The 23,390-nt window shown below is 45.3% G+C and overlaps 1 protein-coding gene across 1 annotated transcript; it reads left to right on the top strand.

Moving 5' to 3' along the window:
• LOC139410925 (transcriptional activator MN1-like) lies at positions 1-21,554 on the top strand. The gene is made up of 2 exons (XM_071156591.1): positions 1-4,656; positions 19,867-21,554. The coding sequence occupies exons 1-2, from the start codon at positions 1,065-1,067 to the stop codon at positions 20,076-20,078; spliced, it is 3,804 nt and encodes a 1,267-aa protein (XP_071012692.1). The 5' UTR covers positions 1-1,064; the 3' UTR covers positions 20,079-21,554.
• Positions 21,555-23,390: the final 1,836 nt, after the last annotated feature.

Raw genomic sequence — 23,390 nt, 5'->3', positions numbered from 1 at the left:
TTGATCTCACACAGCGCCAAGCGCCGGACAAGAGTGTGATCTATCTGTGAATCGCTCCCAGCTGGAATAGACCAAACCAGAGTCAGGAGCAGAAGGAGTGCGTTATATAGTGTGAGAGAGTGAGGGAAAGAGCCAATAGAGGTTCCGCGCCTTATGCGTGCTTGGAGGGCACATGACCAGGACCAGTTGGACTATGTTGTCAAGCTGCGAGTAGTGCGTGCCGGAAGCTCGGGGACACGGTGGCGCAAAAGCGACTTTCCTGATAGCCTCATGACTGGGCTGTATTTTCCCTCCGGACTTTGTATCAGACTTGTAATGGTAGAATTGTTAATAGTGCAGTTATAAGACATTTCACCCAGAACTGTGGGAAATTGTTTCTTTTGATTTTACAACAACGACCAATTAGAATTGTACTTGTGCAGGTTGCCGGTGGATTTCTCAAGAAAGGGATCTTGAAAGGACACTCCAAACTGTGCGTCCTATGACATTTCACAACAGCTGGAATAATGAAGTTGACGAAGAAAATTGTTATGTTTTTATTTAAATGTTTATACGCCTTGTGAGCTCTGTCATAAATTAGATAACGGGTTTGATCAAGTTTGCAAAGAAGAAAAGTGCTCAGAAATTTTGGAATATGATATTATATCGAAGTCACATTGCAAGTGAAAGATATTTTGTATTATTTGTAAACTAATGGAAACCAAACGCCTGTAGAAATACACGGGAACGAGTAAGGACTTGTAGCCTATGTACGTGCTTCGTTGGACGTACGTGTAGTGTCCTCTCTCTTTTATTTTCCTCGCAACACTTTAGGTGCAAATTGGATTTTGGAAAACACAATGAGTACTCATTGGGTGAGTGAATAGATTTAAGATCCATTGTCTAATTTTTAAATCAGAACTTTTTAAGATATCAAAATAGCCCATCTGGCCTATTGAGGCATTTCTCATCTCTTTTCGTTTTTGTCCTCTTTTTTTGTGTGGAGAGGAAGGAAAACTGAGGCTAACGATAGACTGCCTATGCCAGCTGAGCTGGCTGTCATGCGGGATTGATAGCGGGGAAGTATGTTTGGGCTGGAGCAGTTTGGTTCTCAGATTAATAGCAGAAACCCTGGCCAGTCAGAGAGAAACATAAACCAGCCAAGACTGAACATGAGCTCCCATTACAAAAGCCCTGGCTTTCATGCAGGAGGCCCGCCTGGTGCAGTGGAGCCGGGCATGGGCCCTCTGAACGAGCCTCCGATGCTTGGGCTCAATATGAACATGAACGGTGAGCAGTATGGTGGCTTTCATCCCAGGGGCCACTCAGACATGCATGCAGGCAGCGGACTCCAGCAGCAACAGCAGCAGCAAGGACCAATGCATGGATTTTTTAACAACCAGCAACCTCACCAAGGCCATCCCCATGGCCACCAGTCTCACCCTCATCAACACCATCCTCATTTCAGTGGGAACTTTGGAGGCCCAGACCCAGCCTCATCCTGCCTGCATGGTGGCAGGCTGATGGGCTACAACAACAACGGCATGGGGCCCCAGCAGGGCTTTGGAGAGGGGTTTGACCCCCTTGCTGAGGGCCAGGCAGGGGACAGCTTCTCCCAGCAGCAGCAGCAACAGCAGCAAAGATCCAGTAACATGCCTGAGTTCCAGCACCACGGCCCCCCAAGCGGCAACCACGCTGTCCCTGCCCCCTGTCTACCCTTGGACCAGTCACCTAACCGGGCAGCATCCTTCCATGGTCTTCCCTCCTCCTCCTCTTCCTCCTCGGAGACCCATGGTCTGGAGCCTCGACGGATGCCCAATCAGGGTGCTGTGGAGGGATTAGAGTATAATTTCCCAAGCGAGCCCCCAACTGGACATTTTGACGTACCTGTATTTTCTCCATCAGAATCAGACTCTCAGCTGCCCCACTTTGGGCCAGGAAGGCCAGTGGCTGGTGGCAGTTTCCCTGGAAACCCTGCCATGGCTCGGACACCGGGTATACAGGGCATCTCCAAAGGGCACCAGCAGCCTCCCCCACAGCCCCAGCAGCCTCAGCCTCCCCCACAGCATGGAGTGTTTTTTGAGCGCTTTGGGAATGGCCGTAAGATGCCAGTGGGGATGGACCCGGGGGTCAGTGCCAGACACACTCTCATGCAGCAGCAGCAGCAGGCTGGTTTGATAGCACGACAGAACTCATGCCCCCCAGGCCTCCCCCGGCCTCCCCAGTCTGAGTCGGGCTCCACCAACACCAACATGCTGGATGGTGGCGTCATGATGCCTGGCCAACACAACCAGTTTGAGTATCCTATTCACAGACTGGAAAATAGGGGCCAGCACCCCTATGGGGACCCCATGTTTAATATGCAACAGCCGGCTCCCCCTCCTCCCGCCCAACAGCCTCCGAATCAGAGGCTGCAACACTTTGACAGTCCTTATATGAACATGGCAAAAAGGCCCAGATTTGAGTTCCCTAATGCACAGGGAGGGGAGAATTGTGGCACGTGGGGCAGTGGCATGCACAATGCGCAGGGCATGGAGAATCATCTCTCTCCCTCGGCCTACCCTGGCCTTCCTGGTGAGTTCACCCCACCTGTAACAGACGGTTTCCCCCCGGGTCCACTCCAGCATGCCGGGCCTGAGCAGCAGTCTCTGCAACAGCGGCAGAACGCGGCCATGATGATCAAGCAGATGGCCTCTCGGAACCAGCAGCAAAGGATGAGGCAGCCCAGCCTGCAGCAGCTAGGTCACCACGGCGACGTGCCTCCGGGCCCCATGGTTCATGGAGGCCCAGTGGGGAGCATGCCTCAGCCCAACTTTGACAGGGAGAATGGAGGCAGGATGCCAAACTTTGAGGGTCAGAACCCTCATATAACTCAGGAGAACTGGTTCCCCGGGTCCCACCCACCAGGAGAGATCATGTCACGGCGTATGGGGGGAACGGGCGGGGAGGCTGGGGCCCACGACATGGGGCTGCAGCAGAACGGAGCTGGTATGATGTTCAGGCCGGGCATGAATGGGATGGGCATGCAGGAGCCAATGAGGATACCTGGAGATGGGCATGTACAGGCCCTCCACTCCCCTCGTATGCACCCCCAGTTTGGCAACAACATGGGCAACCTCTCCCAGATGCAGTCCCCCGGAGCTGGAGTAGGACACCCCAACGCACCATCAGATAGGCGGCCAGCTGACTTCCCCGCCGGGCCATCCATGGGAGCTCAACCAACGTTTCCTTACGGAGGGACAAACCGTCAAGGGCCACCACATAGCAATCCCCAGGGGGTGAACACCTCACCAGGGAGCTACCCTACTCCATCTGAGTTCCCCCCAGGCCAGCGGTCCTCTGTCAGTAAGCTTGGGGCACTCTCCCTGGGGAACTTTAGCAAAACCAGCACTAAAGACAATGTTTTCGGGCAGAGCTGCCTGGCAGCCCTTTCCACAGCCTGCCAGAACATGATAGCTAGCCTAGGGGCCCCCAACCTAAATGTGACATTCAACAAGAAGAACCAAAATGAGGGCAAGCGAAAACTGAGTCAGACGGAGCAGGACATTAATAGCAGCACAGTTAACGGGACTGGCAGTGCTGGTCCTGAGTATTTTCAGAGCGGCACTTCCCAGAACAGCCAGATGCCTGGCACTGGGAATAGCAACATAAAGCCTGCAGGTCAAAACCAGACGCTGCAGGGGGAAGCCAGTGCCCTCTCCCCAAATTACAACATGGACGCTACCCCATGCAGTGAGGGGAAAGCAGCAACAGGGAACGGGAGAGGGAGAGGGAGGAGAAAAAGGGACAGCGGGCATGTGAGCCCTGGGATCTTTTTTTCCTCTGACAGCGGAAACCCTGTTGTAAGTCCAGGCCAGCAACCCCCTTCAGCTGGCGTTGGGGAGAGGGGTGGGGGTACACCCCATGAGAAACCCCTCCCGTCCCCCTCCTGGGGAAAGGGAGATGACCAGATGCTGGGGGACCAGGCAGACCTGATGTCTTCTCTGGACAGTGGCATTCAGAGTGTCACCAAATCTAACAGTAGCTCACCGCACGTGGACCTTCCTGACGATGTCAGCGCCCACTACGTCAATGAGGATGAGGTGTCCTCTAGCTCAGATGCAGGAGGTGTTCCTGTCACCAAGCCCAACCGCAGTCCGCACATCACCGTCTCACCCAAGCTGCAGAGGGGGGAACATGGCCTGATGAATGGGCAGAAGCCCCTAGGCATGCAGGGCATTACCAATCACACTACCTCGACACCCGACAGCTATGGACTGAGTGCTGGTGGGGGCACGGTGGGCAACGGAGTCGGTCACCCAGGCACACCTGGGATGGAGCAGGTACGCACCCCATCCAGCACCTCTGGCCAGGACGACATCCACCCTCTGGAGATACTGCAGGCCCAGATCCAGCTGCAGCGGCAGCAGTTCAGCATCTCAGAGGACCAGCCCCTGGCCATGAAGAATGGTAAAAAGAGTGGCGACTGTCCCTCACAGAACGAAGACAATGAGCTGGCGAGCTGCAGCCCGGATGCTGGGAAGGGCTCAATGGGCACTATTGACCTTGACACTCTAATGGCAGAGCAGCACGCCACCTGGTATGTGCCCAGCGACAAGGCCATGATGGATGGGCCAGAGGATGACAAGGCCATGGCACCCTGGGAAAAGACTAAGAGCCAGAATAACAGCAAAGAAGGTAATTCAATATGCTCTATGATCATATTTGCCACATTGTTTTACTATCTGACTATTAGTGTCTTATTACTGTCCACACACACACACACACACACACACACACACACACACACACACACACACACACACACACACACACACACACACACACTTTTATGGCAGTCAATCAACTTATCAGCACATAGTGTTGTTTTGCCTCTCAGATGAGTAAAAAATGATTTAAACTCTAGACTAAAATAAGTCACAAAGGACTTCCTTTGTGCTTGTAGCCTGTGTCTGCAGTTATTTGGAAATCTGTTTCTGAGGATATGATTATCTCAAGTCAATACAATATTGTGGTGTGGACAATATCATTATATAGGAGGCTACAAGATTATATATGATAAGATTAGTATTTTAACTTGCAGGAGTTGAATTGGAGACAAGCAGGCTCTCTTCATGCACTGCCGTCTTTGAGTGTAGACTAAGCACTGTAGACAGCGTGGAAGGTTGTTCCGTAACTTCGAGTCTTGTGGACTTTGAGAGGCAAAAATCTCATTGTTCTATGTTTCACATATTCTATTGAAAAATATAAATCAGGTATTTACTCGAATCGAGCTTTACATGTAGAAACATAAATAATTAATTTCTGACTTGTAATCGTTTTTACACAAGGGATAGGCTATTGGACCACAGGCTATTTAACGATTAGAAATGAAATACCTAGCACTAACCAGGAACATTTAAAAACATTGACTTGTAGTTAGATTTGTTGTTCTAAGTAATCCTTAACTTATTATTTGGTGCTTGTAATGGATTCTTCTCTTGTAGAGGGACTTCAAAATAACAGCCCGAAAAAAGTCAACATTTCCTGTGGTTCTTTATCTGGGTTTTCAGAGTGAACAACTACACTGAGAAGATGAATAGGTTTCTGAGGAGATGCGTTTTAACAGCAGGTTTCCCCTCCATACATATCTGTTTGTTTTTGTTATTAGTACGGGATAAAATACGTGATTGGAGACTGGATTGATTTAGATTAGTCCATATTGAGAAGGGAAGGGAAGTGAAATTACTATAAACAAGAGTATCTTAAGCTTTTATTTATTAACTTTGTGTTTCCTAAATATGATGTGTCCTCGAATGGAAAGATTTACATTGAAAATGGTAATACTATTAGACAATGATAATAATAACAGTAATAATTATAAGAGTAAGAAGAAGAAGAAGAATGCAAGTCTAATTCAGTTTTTGTAATTTGTTTAAAAGTTTGGGTTCTATTTTATTGCCAGACAGTTTTTCTGCCTGCATTGGTTTAGGAAAAAAATGGTTGGTCACGGTATACAAATGGTTCTTTCTGTAAATAATTGAAAAACAAATGTATTTAGTGTCCTATACCACGACACTGTTGTATAATTTTAAGTGCTTGTTAAAATTGGTATAGTGTGATTAGAAACGCTGGCTGGCGCTTTACATTTTACGTCAGCGGTTTGAAAACGGCTGTCAATCATCTTTTGACATTAAACAACACAAATCATTTTCTACTGTCTATACATTACCGGTCATCTGGTTTGTTTTAGTTCATAAACAGGTAATTAAAGAAAATGTGGGAATAATGCTTATGGTTATTATTATTTCCCATTATAATTTCCTATATTGTTTATATTGAGACTAGGCTATAGCTACAACAAGCACATTCAATTTAATTCAGTGCTGAAGTGACTTTTAGTTGACTGCTCCACCAATCCATTAATCAAAGAACAAACGTAAGACTACTTCATATTTGAATTCAAGTTATTAATTCAATATTTCTGGTGCATGTCCTCTTTTAAGCGTACGCTGGGATATGTTTCTGTGCAAATGTCCTCTTGTGTCTTGATGTATTTTGTTAGGCCACTTTTTGTATGGGACATTACAAAAGCTATAGATAAATATAAATTGTAGTCAGTCAGTGCTGCAAAAGGCGGCGGGGTAGCAGTGAAACACGCATAATTAAATCGCCACGGCCAGAGACAAGCCACCAAAACGCCTTTTCTCACGTGAATAGGTAGCCCCCAGCGCATATTTATTCAATATCCCTTTGTTCTGACTAACTGTGGGAGCAGAGAGGGGAGGGGGCTCCATGCACGGAATCTGTGATCAAGGCGCATTGTTTAGGAGGCAGAGGTCAACCAGACCGGCCACATTCTCCCTCTGTCCATTTTTTTCAAGACCCATATGTCTTAGATAGGCGCACGTAGGCTATTCTACAGAAAATGCACAGCAACAGCGGCCATCTCGATTTTGTTAAAGTATTTATTCTCTCCCGTCTCTCATCACTATCTCCGCAAATTTTCCCCTCTCCAATTCCCCTCCCTGCAAGCATGAAACGCATGTCGCTTGGGCGAAATCGATAGCTAGTTAGCACAAACCATGTCTCTTGACAGTTTCTCATTTGAGTGCTGCAGACGGAAAATATGAAAAAGGGTTAAGGTGTGTTGCTTGATTTTAGGATTGAATTGGATGTGTTTCAGAGACGCGCAAATGTCTCTGCAGTCAAATGAAACCATACGTTTCAGATACACATAAATAGCGCCTTATGGTTTTAGTTGCATTTATGTATTAACCTAAATAGTACACCCAGGCATCAATCAATGAACAGTTATGAAATGATTTGACATATTCTCTTGCAAAATGCTAAATCCCTGAATTCTAAAAGTCATATTTTAAAGATTTCATGGAACTTTGAAATTGAGCTGTGTGGAAGTGGAATAAAAATATTGATGAATGTAGGCATTTGTCTGTTTTTGCAAGTCATGGAGACTATTTGTTTTGTTTCTAATGTCTTGTTGCAAGTCTACCAGCTGGTTAACAGGTGAACCCTAACATGGTCATTGCCTGTGCCTGGATTCTGCCCTATTGCTAAGTTACAGTGAAAGTTTAACATAGTTATGTCGTTTTCTTTTTCTCTTTAAATTGTCTTGTTAGATATCAAGGTTATCAGTATTCCTACTATTCACAAGATAAATTATAGTTAGCATGTAGTAGTAATAATAATACTAATAATGTTTTAATGCTAATGATAACTGGTCTACAATTTAGAAATAGAACAATTTGTATATATTTTTTTTAAATCAGAATTTGATCATGCTACTTTTTTTATTCCCGTATGATGTGGCTAATCAATTAAAACGTTTTAAGATCACACATTTTGATTGAATACACAGCACATTTTGCTAAGCAGCACGGTCTTGATCATATGGATAATTTGTATTGAAGTAAAACATTTTCCACGCATTTTGATTATTTTTCCATGTCACCCTCGGAGTTGATCATATGACACACCCTTTTAGGTGTTGTGCACCAGGGGTGTATCCCATTAATTTAGTTTAATGTTTTGGCAACCCTCTCTCCTGGTATCTGTCCTCATGCCTCTGTCCTATCTCCCATCACAGTGTCCTGAAGCTAGGGATGGGGTGGGGGTCTGCATAGGTCCTGACATCCTGGGAGCAGCTTTAAAGGCCCAGTGCAGCCGTTTTTAGATCAATATCAAATTATTTCTGGGTAATAATTAAGTACCTTACTGTAATAGATTTCCATTTAAATGGGCAAATATAGCTTTTTAGCTAAAAACTATTTCTCAAGCAATAATTTTACTAGCACTGTCTGGGAATGGGGAAACTGAAAACTAACTGTTATTGGGCAGAGAGGTTTGCAACTCCGTTTGTTATTGGTCTATTAACCAATTTACTTCATGGTGATGTCACCATGGAAAGCCGAAACTCCCGCTCATGGAAACCTGCTGATTAAAAGGTCATGTGTACATTGTATTTTCAATTATCAGGAAAAAAGACTGATCACATTTTTACAGTGTTAGTTTCATCAGCTGTTGTACAATATCACATAAAACAAAGGAAAACCCTTTTTACTGCACTGGGCCTTTAATAGTGGGAGTCCTGAGTAATTGTGTTAATTGGGCGCTTTATAGGCTGCACTCAGTGTTTTTACAGGAAGTTGAGTTTAACCGCCCAATTGAGACAGGTGGGTTATGGGCCTGTGTTTATTTGGGGAGGGGGATGGTTGCAATGACATTTGGTAATAAGCCTCCTTGTGTCTAGCAGGGATACTAGTGGTAGTGCCACTGGGAGGAAAGGACCTGTGGTGTTTGGGGCTCTGTGACTATAGGTGAGGTCTCAGCCAGTGCAGGAGTTGGAGATCACAGAACAGACTGTATTATCAGGCATATTGGTAATGGAGCCGGTGGATGTATAGGTGATGTTTTCAGGCCAGAGCTTGGTGCCACAAGTGCCTCATAGGAATATGGAATTTGATAATGCAATTAATGCATTGTACAGGTCATTCTATAGTAGCTTCTATGGGATAATTAAGCAATAAGGCCCGAGGAGGTGTGGTATATGGCCAATATACCATGGCTAAGGGATGTTCTGATGCACAACGCAGAGTGCCTGGACACAGCCCTTAGCCCTGGTGTCTCTTCTGCTCTAATTACGTTGGTAACCAGTTTATAATAGCAACAAGGCGTCTTGGGGGTTTGTGGAATATGACTAATATACCACGGCTAAGGGCTATATCCAGGCACTCTGCGTTGCGTCGTGCAGAAGAACAGCCCTTAGCCGTGGTATATTGGCTATATACCACACCTCCTCGTGCCTTATTGCTTAATTATGATACTGTTAAAGAACAAAATGAACAAAAATGTGTTTGTTGTATTTTATGTGTTGATGTCTGTTCACACAGTGTGTCTCAGCTTTTCCTGTATGAGGTCCCACTGTGGTTATTTACAAAGTGATATGTTCTGCAGTAACGGCCCCAATTGGACCCATCCATAGCGTATCCGATCTGTGTGATACCAAGCAGCCAAAGCTAGTCACTAAGACACAGTAATGTCTGCTGTAGGCATGGGGCCTTTAGACCCTGCTTTAACTAAAGATGCCCGTTGTCCGTGAAGTGAAGGAACTTGGCTGAATTTTCACCAAAGTGATGAGTGAATACATTTCCCCCTCCTCTTTTTCATCTGTCTTTTTCCCTCACACTCTCTCCCTCTCTGCTCCTTATATCATAGCCAGGACCTGACGGTTTGTTTTGAAAGACATGCACACTCTTGATAACAGGCAACTTGTCGCCCTAGGAAATGATTCAGTTGGTTGTATTTTTATTTTTAGAGTTTTTGCTTCCGTTTTGACCACACAGTGAAAGTTGTGTTGGTTTTGTTATTTACGGTGTGTTATCACTTTGTACATACAGTGTGAGGATCTCTCCACTGAATGAACATGGTCTCCCACGAAACACAGTCACTGTTCTAGTTGTGGTTGAGGATGCTCCAGCTTGCTGTTGGCAGGTAGGAGAGCAGTGGGTAGAGAGGGGACTTGTCATGCTTAGACACCCTGATTAGGGGTGTCTAAGCATAAAAAAGAACAGGCGTATTGACATGCCACCTAAAGCGACCTGGGAAGAAAGTGGAATATTCCTAAAAGACCACCCCACTTTCCCATCTCTGTTGGTCTATTGACATTTCACTCCGTGGACAACTCTCAAATCACATGACTCATTTTCATTTCCTGTATTTCCTTTCTTAAAGATGTGATTTCTTAAAGATGTGATTGACATTTGGTTGAATGAAGAGAAAACAGCTTGGGGAGGTCCGTGTTCCAGATTCATCATTACAAGGTGTTCCGTATTGACTTCCTCAACAACACACGGCCAGACAGTGTAGCACTGCCTGCACTTTCTCATACTGCAGTAATAATAATAGTTATCATAATCACAGAAATTAGTCCTGGTAATATTGTTGCCAAAAAGTGCCAACCTGTCAGTTGACATGGTTATTGACAGATAATGAAGAAAAATGAGGTGTTGGACTTTCTTATGTGAGGATCATATTACAGTTAGCTGTAAATATCAGGAAAGTGCAGACTTTGAGAAATGTAAAGTTGGATCTTTCTACCTTTTTTTGGAATATGTGTTTATTCTTCCTCTGTCTCTTCGCAAAGTCCTTTCTGTCTTCCTTTTTGGATGAATCCCTAGGGTTGAAAGAATATCACACAATTCCTACACTATCAGCACGAATCAGAGGGCATTAGGACTGCTTTTACCATGTAAGTGTGTGTGTGTGTTTGTGTGAGTGTGTGTATGTGAGAGAGATGAAAATATGGAAAGTTAACAGTGTGGGTTTTTTAGCTGTAAACATCATGTCTGATTTATGCAGACTTGGATCACAGGCTTGTGGTTTCAGACCTTTTCTCAGGTGTCTTGTATGCTGGAATAAACTCTTTTCTCAAGTGTCTTGTATGCTGGAATAAACTCTTGTGCTGGTTCTCACACTACTCTCAGCTCCAGCTCTGAGAATTCATCACAGTATGGTTAAAGTATCTGACTAGTTATGTCAGGGTTCACCACAACTTGTTTTAGCTCTACGGCAGAAAGCCGGCTTGCAGTCCGTTTGGTCTGATTGAAGGACAACCCCTACTAGGTTGTAGTAATCCACAGTAAAACCCAATAGATTTGTAGTAATCAGTACTGATGGCATGCGATGAAAACAAAACCATTGCAATTTTTCCATGAGCTGCTAGCACTTATAATACTGGTCCATCTGAGTGCCAGGCAGGTGCAGTAGCAGCATAGTTTAGCTGTGTAGTCTTCTGTCTTATAGACACTGCAGCTTAGAACAATACTTTTCATATTTTTTTGCCTGTAGTTTGGAGTGTGTAAAATCTAGTTTGAAAATGTTGTTTCTAGATGATTGTGTGTATGTGTGTATCCACTGTATGCTGAGGCATTTGCTTTGCAAGACATTTACAACCACTGACAGTCAAAGGAGCCGTGTTAAAAAACGTCTTTCTTACTGGGGTAGAGAGGAAAGTATAAACAAAGGTGTCAGGCCTTTTGCCCGCTGGTTTCTGATTCTTCAAAATAGCAGCTCATCCGGTATTTTGCTTTCCCTGGGGAAGAGCACTGAAATGAACTCAAACTTGCCTCAGCGTGCGTGTGGTGAATATTCTCCTTGGATAGCGCGTAGAATGGATGGGTATGTGTGTGTCAGTTTATGTGTGTTAGTGTGTGTGTCTGTGTGTGTGTTAGTGTCTGTGTCAGTGTGTGTATGTGTGTGTGTGTCAGTGTGTGTGTCTGTGTCAGTGTGTTAGTGTCTGTGTCAGTGTGTATGTGTGTGTTAGTGTCTGTGTCAGTGTGTGTGTATGTGTGTGTGTGTTAGTGTCTGTGTCAGTGTGTGTATGTGTGTGTGTGTCAGTGTGTGTGTGTTAGTGTGTGTGTCTGTGTCAGTGTGTGTGTGTTAGTGTGTGTGGAGGTGTTGTCATGCCGCCAGCAGCAGTTTTGCTATTTGGCATACAGGTAGTCGTCAGGCGTCTTTAATTTGTATTGACAAATTGACAAATGAGTTATGACACCAGAGCTGTTTCTCCTGGGAGAGAGGAGGAGAGACTGATGGAGTGATAGCCGTTTCTCCTGGGAGAGAGGAGGAGAGACTGATGGAGTGATAGCCGTTTCTCCTGGGAGAGAGGAGGAGAGACTGATGGAGTGATAGCAAAAGCGAGCAAGATGAAAATAAGTTTCTGTTTTTTCTGGGAACATCTGAGGTTTCACTGTCGAGGCAAGCAGGATGTTAATGGCTGTCATTTGCATAATTTTAAAGCGAGAAAGAGAGAAAATAAATATTTCCTTTTCTACCCAGTTCCATTCTCCTGGACTCTTTATATTTTTCAGGTCAGACATTAGACATTCAGATGTTAGAAATAATAGTTTGGAGTCTGTTTGGAGTCTGTTTGGAGTCTGGCTTTGAGGTCCAGAGCTGAGTTTGAGGGACTAAGGCTGAATACTGTCATTATACCACACAGAACTATACTTTTAAACCAGGGGTGGGGGTGGAAAAGGTACTCAATGGTCATACTTGAGTAAAAGTAAAGATACACTACATGACCAAAATGATGTGGACACCTGCTCATCAAACATCTCATTCCAAAACCATGGGCATTAATATGGAGTTGGTCCACCCTTTGCTGCAATAACAGCCTCAACTCTTCTGGGAAGGCTTTCCACTAGATGTTGGAACATTGCAGTGGGGACTTGCTTCCATTCAACCACAAAAGCATTAGTGAGGTCGGGCACTGATGTTGGGCAATTAGGCCTGGCTCGCAGTCGGCATTCAAATCAAATCAAATCAAATCAATCAAATTTTATTTGTCACATACACATGGTTAGCAGATGTTAATGCGAGTGTAGCGAAATGCTTGTGCTTCTAGTTCCGACAATGCAGTAATAACAAGTAATCTAACTAACAATTCCAAAACTACTGTCTTGTACACAGTGTAAGGGGATAAAGAATATGTACATAAGGATATATGAATGAGTGATGGTACAGAGCAGCATAGGCAAGATACAGTAGATGGTATCGGGTACAGTATGTACAAATGAGATGAGTATGTAAACAAAGTGGCATAGTATAGTATAAAGTGGCTAGTGATACATGTATTACATTCCAATTCATCCCAAAGGTGTTCGATGGTGTTGAGGTCAGGGCTCTGTGCAGGCCAGTCAAGTTCTTCCACATCGATCTCGACAAACCATTTCTGTATGGATCTCGCTTTTTACACGGGGGCATTGTCATGCTGAAACAGGAAAGGGCCTTCCCCAAACTGTTGCCACAGAGTTGGAATCACAGAATCGTCTAGAATGTCATTGTTTGCTATAGCGTTAAAATTTCCCTTCATTGGAACTAAGGGGCCTATCCTGAACCATGAAAAACAGCCCCAGACCATTATTCCTCCTCCACCAAACTTTACAGTTGGCACTATGCATTCTACTGGCACCGCCAAACTCAGATTCGTCCGTCGCACTGCCAGATGGTGAAGCATGATTCATCACTCCAGAGAACACGTTTCCACTGCTCCAGAGTCCAATGGCTGTGAGCTTTACAGCACTCCAGCCGACGTTTGGCATTGCGCATGCTGATCTCTGGCTTGTGTGCGGCTGCTCGGCCATGGAAACCCATTTCATGAAGCTCCCGACGAACTGTTCTTGTGCTGACGTCACTTCCAAAGGCAATTTGGAACTCGTTAGTGAGTGTTGCAACTGAGGACTGATCATTTTTACGTGCCTCGCGCTTCAGCACTCTGCGGTCCCGTTCTGTGAGTAAATACTATACATTAAATTCCTTATTTTAAGCAAACCAAACGGCATAATTTGCGAACGCAGTATTTGTGTTTAGTGAGTCCACCAGATAAGAGGCAGTAGGGATGACAACATGCTATATGAATTGGACCATATTGCTGTCCTGCCTGAGTATTTGAAATGTAACCTGTACTTTTGAGTGTCAGGGAAATTGTATGGGAGTAAAAAGTACATACTATTTTCTTTAGGAATGTAGTGGAATAAAAGTACAAGTTATCAAAAATATAGTATAAATATAGTATAGATACCCCAAAAAACTGCTTAAGTAGTACTTTACTTAGTATTTTTACTTAGTTCATTTACACCACTGCTTTTACCTCGATAATTATAGACATTTTGATTGCACTCTTTTAAGGTTTGTTGCTTAGTTGAAAATTGAAAAAATAGTACATTTGACATCTTTTTTTGTGCAACTGGTGCTTATGATTTTGAAGATCATATTATGTTAATTTCTAAGTAAATATCATTATTTTCTTCAATCAAGGGTAAATGTATTTCTTTATTCAAAGGACAATTATTATTTCAGTCAATTCTAATCAGTCATTTGATTTCAAGTTGTAAACAATTTCTATCACATAAAAAGAAAGATATGTGAAAATAAAATGTAACTTTCTGTAAATTGGCAACCTAACTTCTTCAACTGAGGACTAGCTTGAAATAAAGATTGCATGTTAAGTGTTGTGGGGCTGAGCAGGTCAGCCTCGATAACCCCCAGCACCCCCCCTCCCAGCCCCTCCCTAACAGATGCTCATAATCCCTAAATTCCCACTATTGTCATGAGTGGTTGGTGTTTCCAAATGGCCAAATATACATAAACAGAGGGTGTAGTGACAGGCTGAAACAAAATAGAGAGCGAGACGTAGATCAATATGTCACCTACTTGGATGACATGGATGACAGGTCCTGGACATGGTTTTGATTTATGCAGGGGGTACTAAATCACTTCCCGTGTTCCCATTTATGTCTAGTTTCCTAAGCGCGTCTTGCGGCCTAAGGGGGAGTTGTGTGTGTACTAGAGAATGGCTGAGGAGGAGAGACTGAGCCAAGGTCTGCCTGCCTGGGCAAGTTTTTGTCCTTCTTGTTGCCAGGGAAGAGAGAGGAAATTCAATCCAAAATAACCCCTGTGCCCTCGCTTGTGAAATGTAACCCCTCCTCTCCATATCCTCCCTACTCCGAGGGAAAGGTCACCATGTGGTGGTGGTGGTGGTGGGGGGTTGTAGAAGGCCTCCCATGCCATTCTCCCCCACCCCAATCAACAACCCCCAGGCCACCATCAGATACCTGGGGTTGTCCTCTTATTTCTCAAACAGGGATTCCTGTAGACACTCACACACCTAGTTGGAAGCAGAGAACGTGGGACAAATTATTTTGTGTTTTTTGTCATTCTGACTTTAAGCGGTCACATAACAGTCTCATTGTCATTGCTCAGCTGGGTGATCTGCTTAGCGCGGTAGCTAGTACCTGAGGTTCCGGAGCACAGGTCCTGCTCTTAGGCACTGTAAACCTTCAGGAAAAGTGTTAAAAGACCTAAACGACCAAACTAAGCCTTGTTGTAGTGGAAATTAGGCATTTCTTTTTTCCTCACATTGTCGAAAACCAGACGTTGTATCTATGCATTGTGATGTGTGCATTGTGCTCCTGGACATAGAATGTTCTCTCATGGCTTTAGTGTTAGTTGTTATGCTAAAGGAATCTGACCTGAATTCACTCACTGTCATAGGAGCAGAGGCCTCTGGGTGTTTTTGTCAGAGAGTGCAGAGGCTGATTGGGCTGGTTTGTGTTCAGTGAGGAGCCCTGGAGAGCAAGGGGTTAAAGGTGAAGTGTCGTCATGGAAGTATAGTTTGGGATAGAAAGGGCAGAGGGCTACCGCATGGGACGGCCGGAACTCTTCGGCTCCGAAAGCGAGGCCAGTGAACGCCAAGGCGTACACACGCACGCACGCACGCACACACACACACACACACACACACACACACGCACACACACACACACACAGTGTATTCTCGTATTTACTTCAATGCACCCTACACAAAGGCGGGCACATAATACATATTTAGCTATCATAATACTTAATTTACAAATGCATTTAAAACATAATAATGACCATTATCTTCATCAATTTACAATAAAGTTGAATCATTTGTTGACCTTGACAATTATATTTCAATTCAGAGAATATGATATTTATTTTTGTTCAATAAGGAAACTTCCTAGTGTTGTTTATAGACGTGGAGAACTGCTGGTATGACATGTGTGCTAGTGTCAGGCCGTCAGTGCTGCAAAACATTGGTGTCAGCCAGACAGAGAAGCACAAACTGAGCGGTGTGCTGTGCTGTGCATGTTCTCTTCATGACACTAGTGGAAAGCATTGTTGTGTAAATCATCACTAGCTGTGTCTGTGTGTCTGTGAGACGGTTCTACAAGCCTACGTGGAGGAGTCCCACTGTAAATCACACAGAATTACATCACTTTTAGAAACAGGCGAGAAATAGAGGTGTATCATATCAAATTGAGCATTTCAATTGCCATGGTAATCTTTTCTGATGTTGTAATATGGTTAGGGATGTAACTGTATTTGCGGTTCAGCTTAGTTGGTTGGGGTATTATTGTTTTCTTCTTTATTAGGTATTCCCCCCTGTGTGTTGAAGCTAAACACTCATTCTCCGAGATGAATAGCCTATCCTTGAGATATTACTGTGGATATGAACAGTGTGCTGCTTGGCAATATAATGTGAGTCGTTGAACAGCCTTAACAAGATACCTGTACGTTTTTATTGAAAGCAAGATTCCACAGCTTGTAAAATGTCACAGTGATTTGGGATTTAGATCTGTGTGATGTAAAATTTCACACCGCTGTTTCCACTTTTGAACAAGTACGCTGCCATGGATAATGCTTAATATTTAAGTGTAGCGTGTCGATTTTCCACCAAAATCCCATCTCTCTCGGCTCCCAGGGTATTAACTAGAAATATCCACAGATACTCTGCCATTTGTATTGTAATAGTACGGCCTGGTCAATTACCTGGCTTACTCCTGAACTGGAGAGCTTTATCATGTTTCAATAAATATTATAAAGAGCACTATTTTTCTGCTTTTAATAACACCATTTGAGAGGCACAGTGTTTTGATTATAAAAACATCTATTTTTAAAGTAGTAAACTGGTGGACAATCACTACGTGGTAAATTATTCTTTATGTGAAATAGATGGTAATCACTGGTAATGCGGATGTTTTTATTTTGCTAAATGTCAGTAACGTTGTCACGTGAGCTCACATCTGAGCATGGCTCTGGGACAGTGGGAGTGGATGACAGTGTGTGTGTGTGTGTGTGTGTATCGAGTATGTGTAAGCTGTGCACTTGCTTTGATGTTTACAGTCCTTGTCCTTGCATGTATGAGGCTGGGGGCCATGTCTGTCTGTTTTGGGACCACGCAGACTGTGTGTGTGTGTGTGTGTGTGTGTGTGTGTGTGTAGCGGCAGCTGAGAGGTGGTGTGGATTTGGCAGTGGCGGTGGTTGGCGGTGTGTTTTGTGGTTGTGTTGTCAGATTGCTGTGTATCAGCAAAGAGCCAGGGGAACGCTTGGATGCCTATCCGGGCCGGTGTGGACCCTGCTGTGCCCAGGGGGGGGGGGGGGGGGGTCGGTGGTAGGAGGAAGCACAGGGAGGAGGAGTTGTGGTCCAGGCTCACCCAGTGTGATTGTCGTCCGTTCAGTGGTGTATGGCAGGGCCCTCTGGCAAACGCCGGCCCTTGCCACAATCACCACTAATCCCCATACCCTCTCCCCGCTGCCTTCCTCTCTCCCCCACCGTCGCTCCACTCAGTCTCCTGAGTCCCTGGGTGATTTGTGGGGAGGAGGAGGGAAAGAGATGCGGGAGCTTGGCTGCCTGACCTTTTACCAAATCCCTCCGCTTTTCCATTCCAGTGGTCACGGCCTAGACATGCTGGGGGGCAAAGCTGCCTCACTGCCTCCCTGCCTTCCAGGCCCTAGCCTGCCTGTCCACCCTGCCTCCCTGCCTTCCAGGCCCTAGCCTGTCCACCCTGCCTCCCTGCCTTCCCGGCCCTAGCCTGTCCACCCTGCCTCCCTGCCTTCCAGGCCCTAGCCTGTCCACCCTGCCTTCCAGGCCCTAGCCTGTCCACCCTGCCTCCCTGCCTTCCAGGCCCTAGCCTGTCCACCCTGCCTCCCTGCCTTCCAGCCCCTAGCCTGTCCACCCTGCCTCCCTGCCTTCCAGGCCCTAGCCTGTCCACCCTGCCTCCCTGCCTTCCAGCCCCTAGCCTGTCCACCCTGCCTCACTGCCTCCCTGCCTTCCAGGCCCTAGCCTGTCCACCCTGCCTCCCTGCCTTCCAGGCCCTAGCCTGTCCACCCTGCCTCCCTGCCTTCCCGGCCCTAGCCTGTCCACCCTGCCTCCCTGCCTTCCAGGCCCTAGCCTGTCCACCCTGCCTCCCTGCCTTCTAGGCCCTAGCCTGTCCACCCTGCCTCCCTGCCTTCCAGGCCCTAGCCTGTCCACCCTGCCTCCCTGCCTTCCAGGCCCTAGCCTGTCCACCCTGCCTCCCTGCCTTCCAGGCCCTAGCCTGTCCACCCTGCCTCCTTACCTGCCCTCTTTGCCACTCTGTCCTGCCCTGGCCTTGCTTCTCAGGCTGTGTGTTGTTAACATTACGTCATAGCTGGGGAAGCAAAGTGAGGGGGAAATATATACAGAGAGCGAGAGAAACAAAAAAGTAATTAGGAAGAGAGAGAAGAGCTAAAAGAGAGTGTGACACAGAGAGGTCATATTTTTTCTCTTCTCTCTCTCCTTCCGTTCTGTCTTTGTTGAACAGTGAGGTGGGCTGATCTGTGGAGTAGTGGTGGTGTGATGTTCAGGCACTGTGCCCAGAGCAGAGTGTGTATCATAGTCTCTCCCGTCTCTGGCGCCTGAACCTCAGCATGTCTGAGCTGTTTAGAGCCTGTCTGTCTCTACAGCTACGCTCCCACTCAAAGGCCTCAGACAAACGTCTTTGTCGTTGCAGTAGTAACATAACAGGGGTGGCTGAGGAACACAGCAGAACAGTGTTTTGAGTGCTAAGGACAGATGGGAATAACCTGAAAGATTTTCACAGCAGGTATCCCACCATGTTCACACACTCTTTATTTAATGCTCAGAGCGTGCTTGGAGGCAGACCCTAAACAAATGATGCAATGTTGCAGTCACCAATAGGGCTCTCTGAAACCAGTGAGAGTAAAAGTCTGACTACCTACACTCTCTCTTCTTTTTTCTTCTTCTCCGTCTCTCCCCTCGCCTCTCTCTCTCTCTCTCTCTCTCTCTCTCTCTCAGTATGCTGTGGGTCTATATCATGGCAGATGACACGTGACGCCATTGCTTTTATGTATAGTTTAGCCTAGCACGTTCTGTCCTCGTCAATCTTGCTCTCGTTCATTTGTTCTTATACGGCACAAGCGATTTGACTTGGAGGATGGGTTGTACATCTCTACAGTCAGCGTTCCCCATGTTCCTCTAGAATCGCACGGGTGATTTTTATACGACCTTGGATAAACCTATGTATGGATTTTCCGTAAGCTTGGTGCGGCCATTTAATGTGGGCTTTGACACCATGGTGACGTGCGGTCGATACCGCAGCAGGGTCATTATACCAGTAAATTGGGTCAAGTAGGGTTAGAGGTCAGCCCTCTGACCTCACGACCAGAGGTAACTGAGGAGCGCTCCACATTTGCACGGGGGACCAGGACTGAATTTGTGTGTGTGTGTGTTTGTGTGGTTACCACAGGCAAGGAGAAGGTGAGGCATGGGTTTAGAGCAGTGTCCTTTTCCAGCCAGCAGTACGAGGAGTGGGAAAGGGGGGGGGGGGGGGGGGGGTTGTTAAGGTAATTTTACTGGACAGATTTTGAGTGGGATGTGAGAATTATTATTTCATTTATAAAGGGGCTTTCATGATTAATTCTAATGTGATCTACATGTTAACCAAGTATGTTTATTTTGGTTGTTGATGCTAAATCTGTGTTCCTCAGTGCTGGCCAACTCACTAACCCTCTCTTCTCTCTCTGTTTGTTTCTCCTGTGCAGAGTCGGAGCTGTCTCAGAGTAAGGCTGGAGTAGGGGTGGGGGCCCAGGGGCCTGGAGGGGGCAATGGGGGGAGCCACCTGCAGTGCCTGTCCGTCCACTGCACAGATGAGCTCGGGGACAGTAAGGGCCGAGGGGGGCCCGTCTCTTCCTGGCGCTCCCTGCACTCCGACATCTCCAACCGCTTTGGGACCTTTGTGGCGGCCCTGACCTGAACACAACCAGGCCAGGAGATGGAGGGAACATCGGATGAAGAGAGAGAGAGAGATAGAGAGGGAGGGAGGGAGGGAGAGTCAGAGTCAGTGGCAGATGACAACTATGAAGACAGCAATGATGATGACGACATAAAGGTGTTGATGATGAGGCCACTGCATCGGCTCTCGCCTGTTCAGGGAGAGAAAGACATATACACACCCATACACACTTGTACACACACATCAACACATACACACTCATGCTCGCACATACACACTCATGCTCGCATACACACTCACACACAAAAACAATCTTGGATACACACTCACTCATGCATCGCTGGACTATACAGCTTGGGCTCTAGTCAGTGGTGACCACATCTGGAAAACCACAGATCAATCTATTTTTATTTTATTTTATTTTTAAGAAAAAAGGAAAAATGTCAATGGAGGAAAATAAAAAACTAAAACTGAAGAAACAATAAGACAAAAATGACCTTGGCTGTATTGGAATACCAGTGTTGAATCTCTGTTTGGTTATATTCTCTAGATAAAAATAGCCTCATAATATTTGGGACCTTTGTGATCATCCTCACCACTAGAGCTGTCCCCTGTACCTTTACCCTCTAGCCATGGTTCTCTCTGCGGCCTGGAGATGGTACTACCCACTATGCCTGCCCCCAGACTAGCGTATAGATCACTGAGCCCAGGCCTCGGTCTGGCAGAGCCACCCTGACCTTACTGACCCGTTGAGGGACTTTGGTGGTCTTTGTCAGCCAGAATATGGAGGATGTGTGAACCAGCCCTTCCTCCCTCCCATGGCTCTCAGGTGTATAGAGGGAGGAGAGCAGCCCTGTCACCAGGACCTCTCCCCTCCAACCAAACCTCAGGCCTGGGAAGCCCATTGTCAGCCAGAGACACAGGAACCTGATGAGATTTTGGCCCTTTGAGACACCATACCTCAAAGCCTCAGCAGGCTACAAATCAAATCAAAATCCTGGTTCAATAGAACTGACCTGAACCCTGAAGCAGGGGGAGGGAGATGGAGAGATAAATTGTTTGTTTTTGAGTTGGAAAAGGTATCAGCAAAAAGGGATTTCTTTATACATATTCCTCTCTTTCACTTCCTTCCTCTTGTATTGAGCTTGGGCTCCAACACAGGTATACAATACAGCCAGTGGAAATAGTAGGGGATGTCAAATAACAATTTAATAAGGGAAATGGGGAAAAAAAATATTGGTATTGCACATGTAAAATAAGAGAACATTTGCTGTGTGTTAGGCAATCTTGTAATCTTTAAATAAAGCTTCGGTTGGATTTGAATTTCTGAAACAATAGATGGAGGACTGTGACGGCAACGTGCGAACTGAGTTTCTTTTTTGTTTTCTTTTTTTAATAATATGTAAAGTGCAGTCGTCTGTTTTCCTGCATATTGTATATATCTGTATATGTTTTATTGAGTAACTAAATAACAATAAATATGACGTTAATGGTGAATTTGATGACTGCTTGTTTTTATTAATGTTGTGCAGAGGGGTTGGGTTAAATGTGGAAGACAAATTTCGGTTGAATGCGTTCAGTTGTGCAGCTGACTAGGTATCACCTTTCCCTTCCCTTATAGTTATCAGTCATATCAATAAAGTCACAATTTATGACTTAAAATAATTGAATAATGGAAATATGGCTCTACTCAGAAGATATCTCATACACTGTATTACACAGGGATATTCATTGTGACAAGTTTGTTTCGGGAGGACTAGTATAGCAGCAGAAAACAACAAAGTAAACTGGCAGAAAGATATTATATAGTATTTTTTATCGGAAGGTGGTAGTTACGATCAAGCCAAATAATGATTTAGCCTACAGTACTACTTCAGTGTCTTTCTCCCTCTCCTCTGCATGTTCTATAGGTCTACCTCATTGCCTGACTCACCCTCCCTCTTTCTCCTCCTTCTGTTCTCGGACTCCAACCCCATCTGCTTTTCTCCCCCTCTCACTCACCTGCCCTTTATGGGTCATCTGCATGGATGCTTAATGGTAATCAATAGCTCCCCCTTGGGCCACCTCCGAGGTGTAGACATCAATGCTGTCTAGCAGGGCTGGTGATCAGCCTGCATCCCGCCATCGCATGCCTGCCTGCCACACAACACACATACACACATACACACAACACTGTATCAGCCTTGTAGAGCTTCTGTACTGGAAAGAATGCACGCACACATGTACACCAACACACTCTCTGCACGTAGAACACAAATAGCCCATTGGGCACACCACATAATTTCAATGGGTAATATTTGGTTGAGATTTAAAATATATATATAAATAAATGTATAATATAAATATATATATGTATATATTGTAGGTGATAGATCAGCTTTATCATAGCATATTATATATATATATATATATATATATATATATATATATATATATATATATATGTATATACTGTATATACAGTGGGGAGAACAAGTATTTGATACACTGCCGATTTTGCAGGTTTTCCTACTTACATAGCATGTAGAGGTCTGTAATTGTTATCATAGGTACACTTCAACTGTGAGAGACGGAATCTAAAACAAAAATCCAGAAAATCACATTGTATGATTTTTAAGTAATTAATTTGCATTTTATTGCATGACAGAAGTATTTGATCCCCAACCAGTAAGAATTCCGTCTCTCAGAGACCTGTTAGTTTTTCTTTAAGAATCCCTCCTGTTTTCCACTCATTACCTGTATTAACTGCACCTTTTTGAACTGGTTTCCTGTATAAAAGTCACCAGTCCACACACTCAATCAAACAGACTCCAATCTCTCCACAATGGCCAAGACCAGAGAGCTGTGTAAGGACATCAGGGATAAAATTGTAGACCTGCACAAGGCTGGGATGGGCTACAGGACAATAGGCAAGCAGCTTGGAGAGAAGGCGACAACTGTTGGCACAATTACTAGAAAATGGAAGAAGTTCAAGGTGACGGTCAATCCCCCTCGGTCTGGGGCTCCATGCAAGATCTCAACTCGTGGGGCATCAATGATCATGAGGAAGGTGAGGGATCAGCCCAGAACTACACGGCAGGACCTGGTCAAAGACCTGAAGAGAGCTGGGACCACAGTCTCAAAAAAAAAAAACATTAGTAACACACTATGCCGTCATGGATTAAAATCCTGCAGCACACACAAGGTCTGCCTGCTCAAGCCAGCGCATGTCCAGGCCCGTCTGAAGTTTGCCAATGACCATCTAGATGATCCAGAGGAGGAATGGGAGGAGGTCATGTGGTCTGATGAGACAAAAATAGAGCTTTTTGGTCTGAACTCCACTCGCCGTGTTTG

Source organism: Oncorhynchus clarkii, chromosome 6 (genome assembly GCF_045791955.1).
Source record: "Oncorhynchus clarkii lewisi isolate Uvic-CL-2024 chromosome 6, UVic_Ocla_1.0, whole genome shotgun sequence".
Classification (NCBI taxonomy): Eukaryota; Metazoa; Chordata; class Actinopteri; order Salmoniformes; family Salmonidae; genus Oncorhynchus; species Oncorhynchus clarkii.
Note: the sequence above shows the minus strand (reverse complement) of the source record. Positions and strands in the feature narration are given on the sequence as shown.

Excerpts from the sequence above, each read along its gene's own strand:
- LOC139410925 (XM_071156591.1), top strand. The coding sequence starts at position 1,065 with ATGTTTGGGCTGGAGCAGTTTGGTTCTCAGATTAATAGCAGAAACCCT. Across the intron at positions 4,657-19,866 it reads CCAGAATAACAGCAAAGAAG|AGTCGGAGCTGTCTCAGAGT; the intron begins GTAATTCAATAT and ends TCTCCTGTGCAG.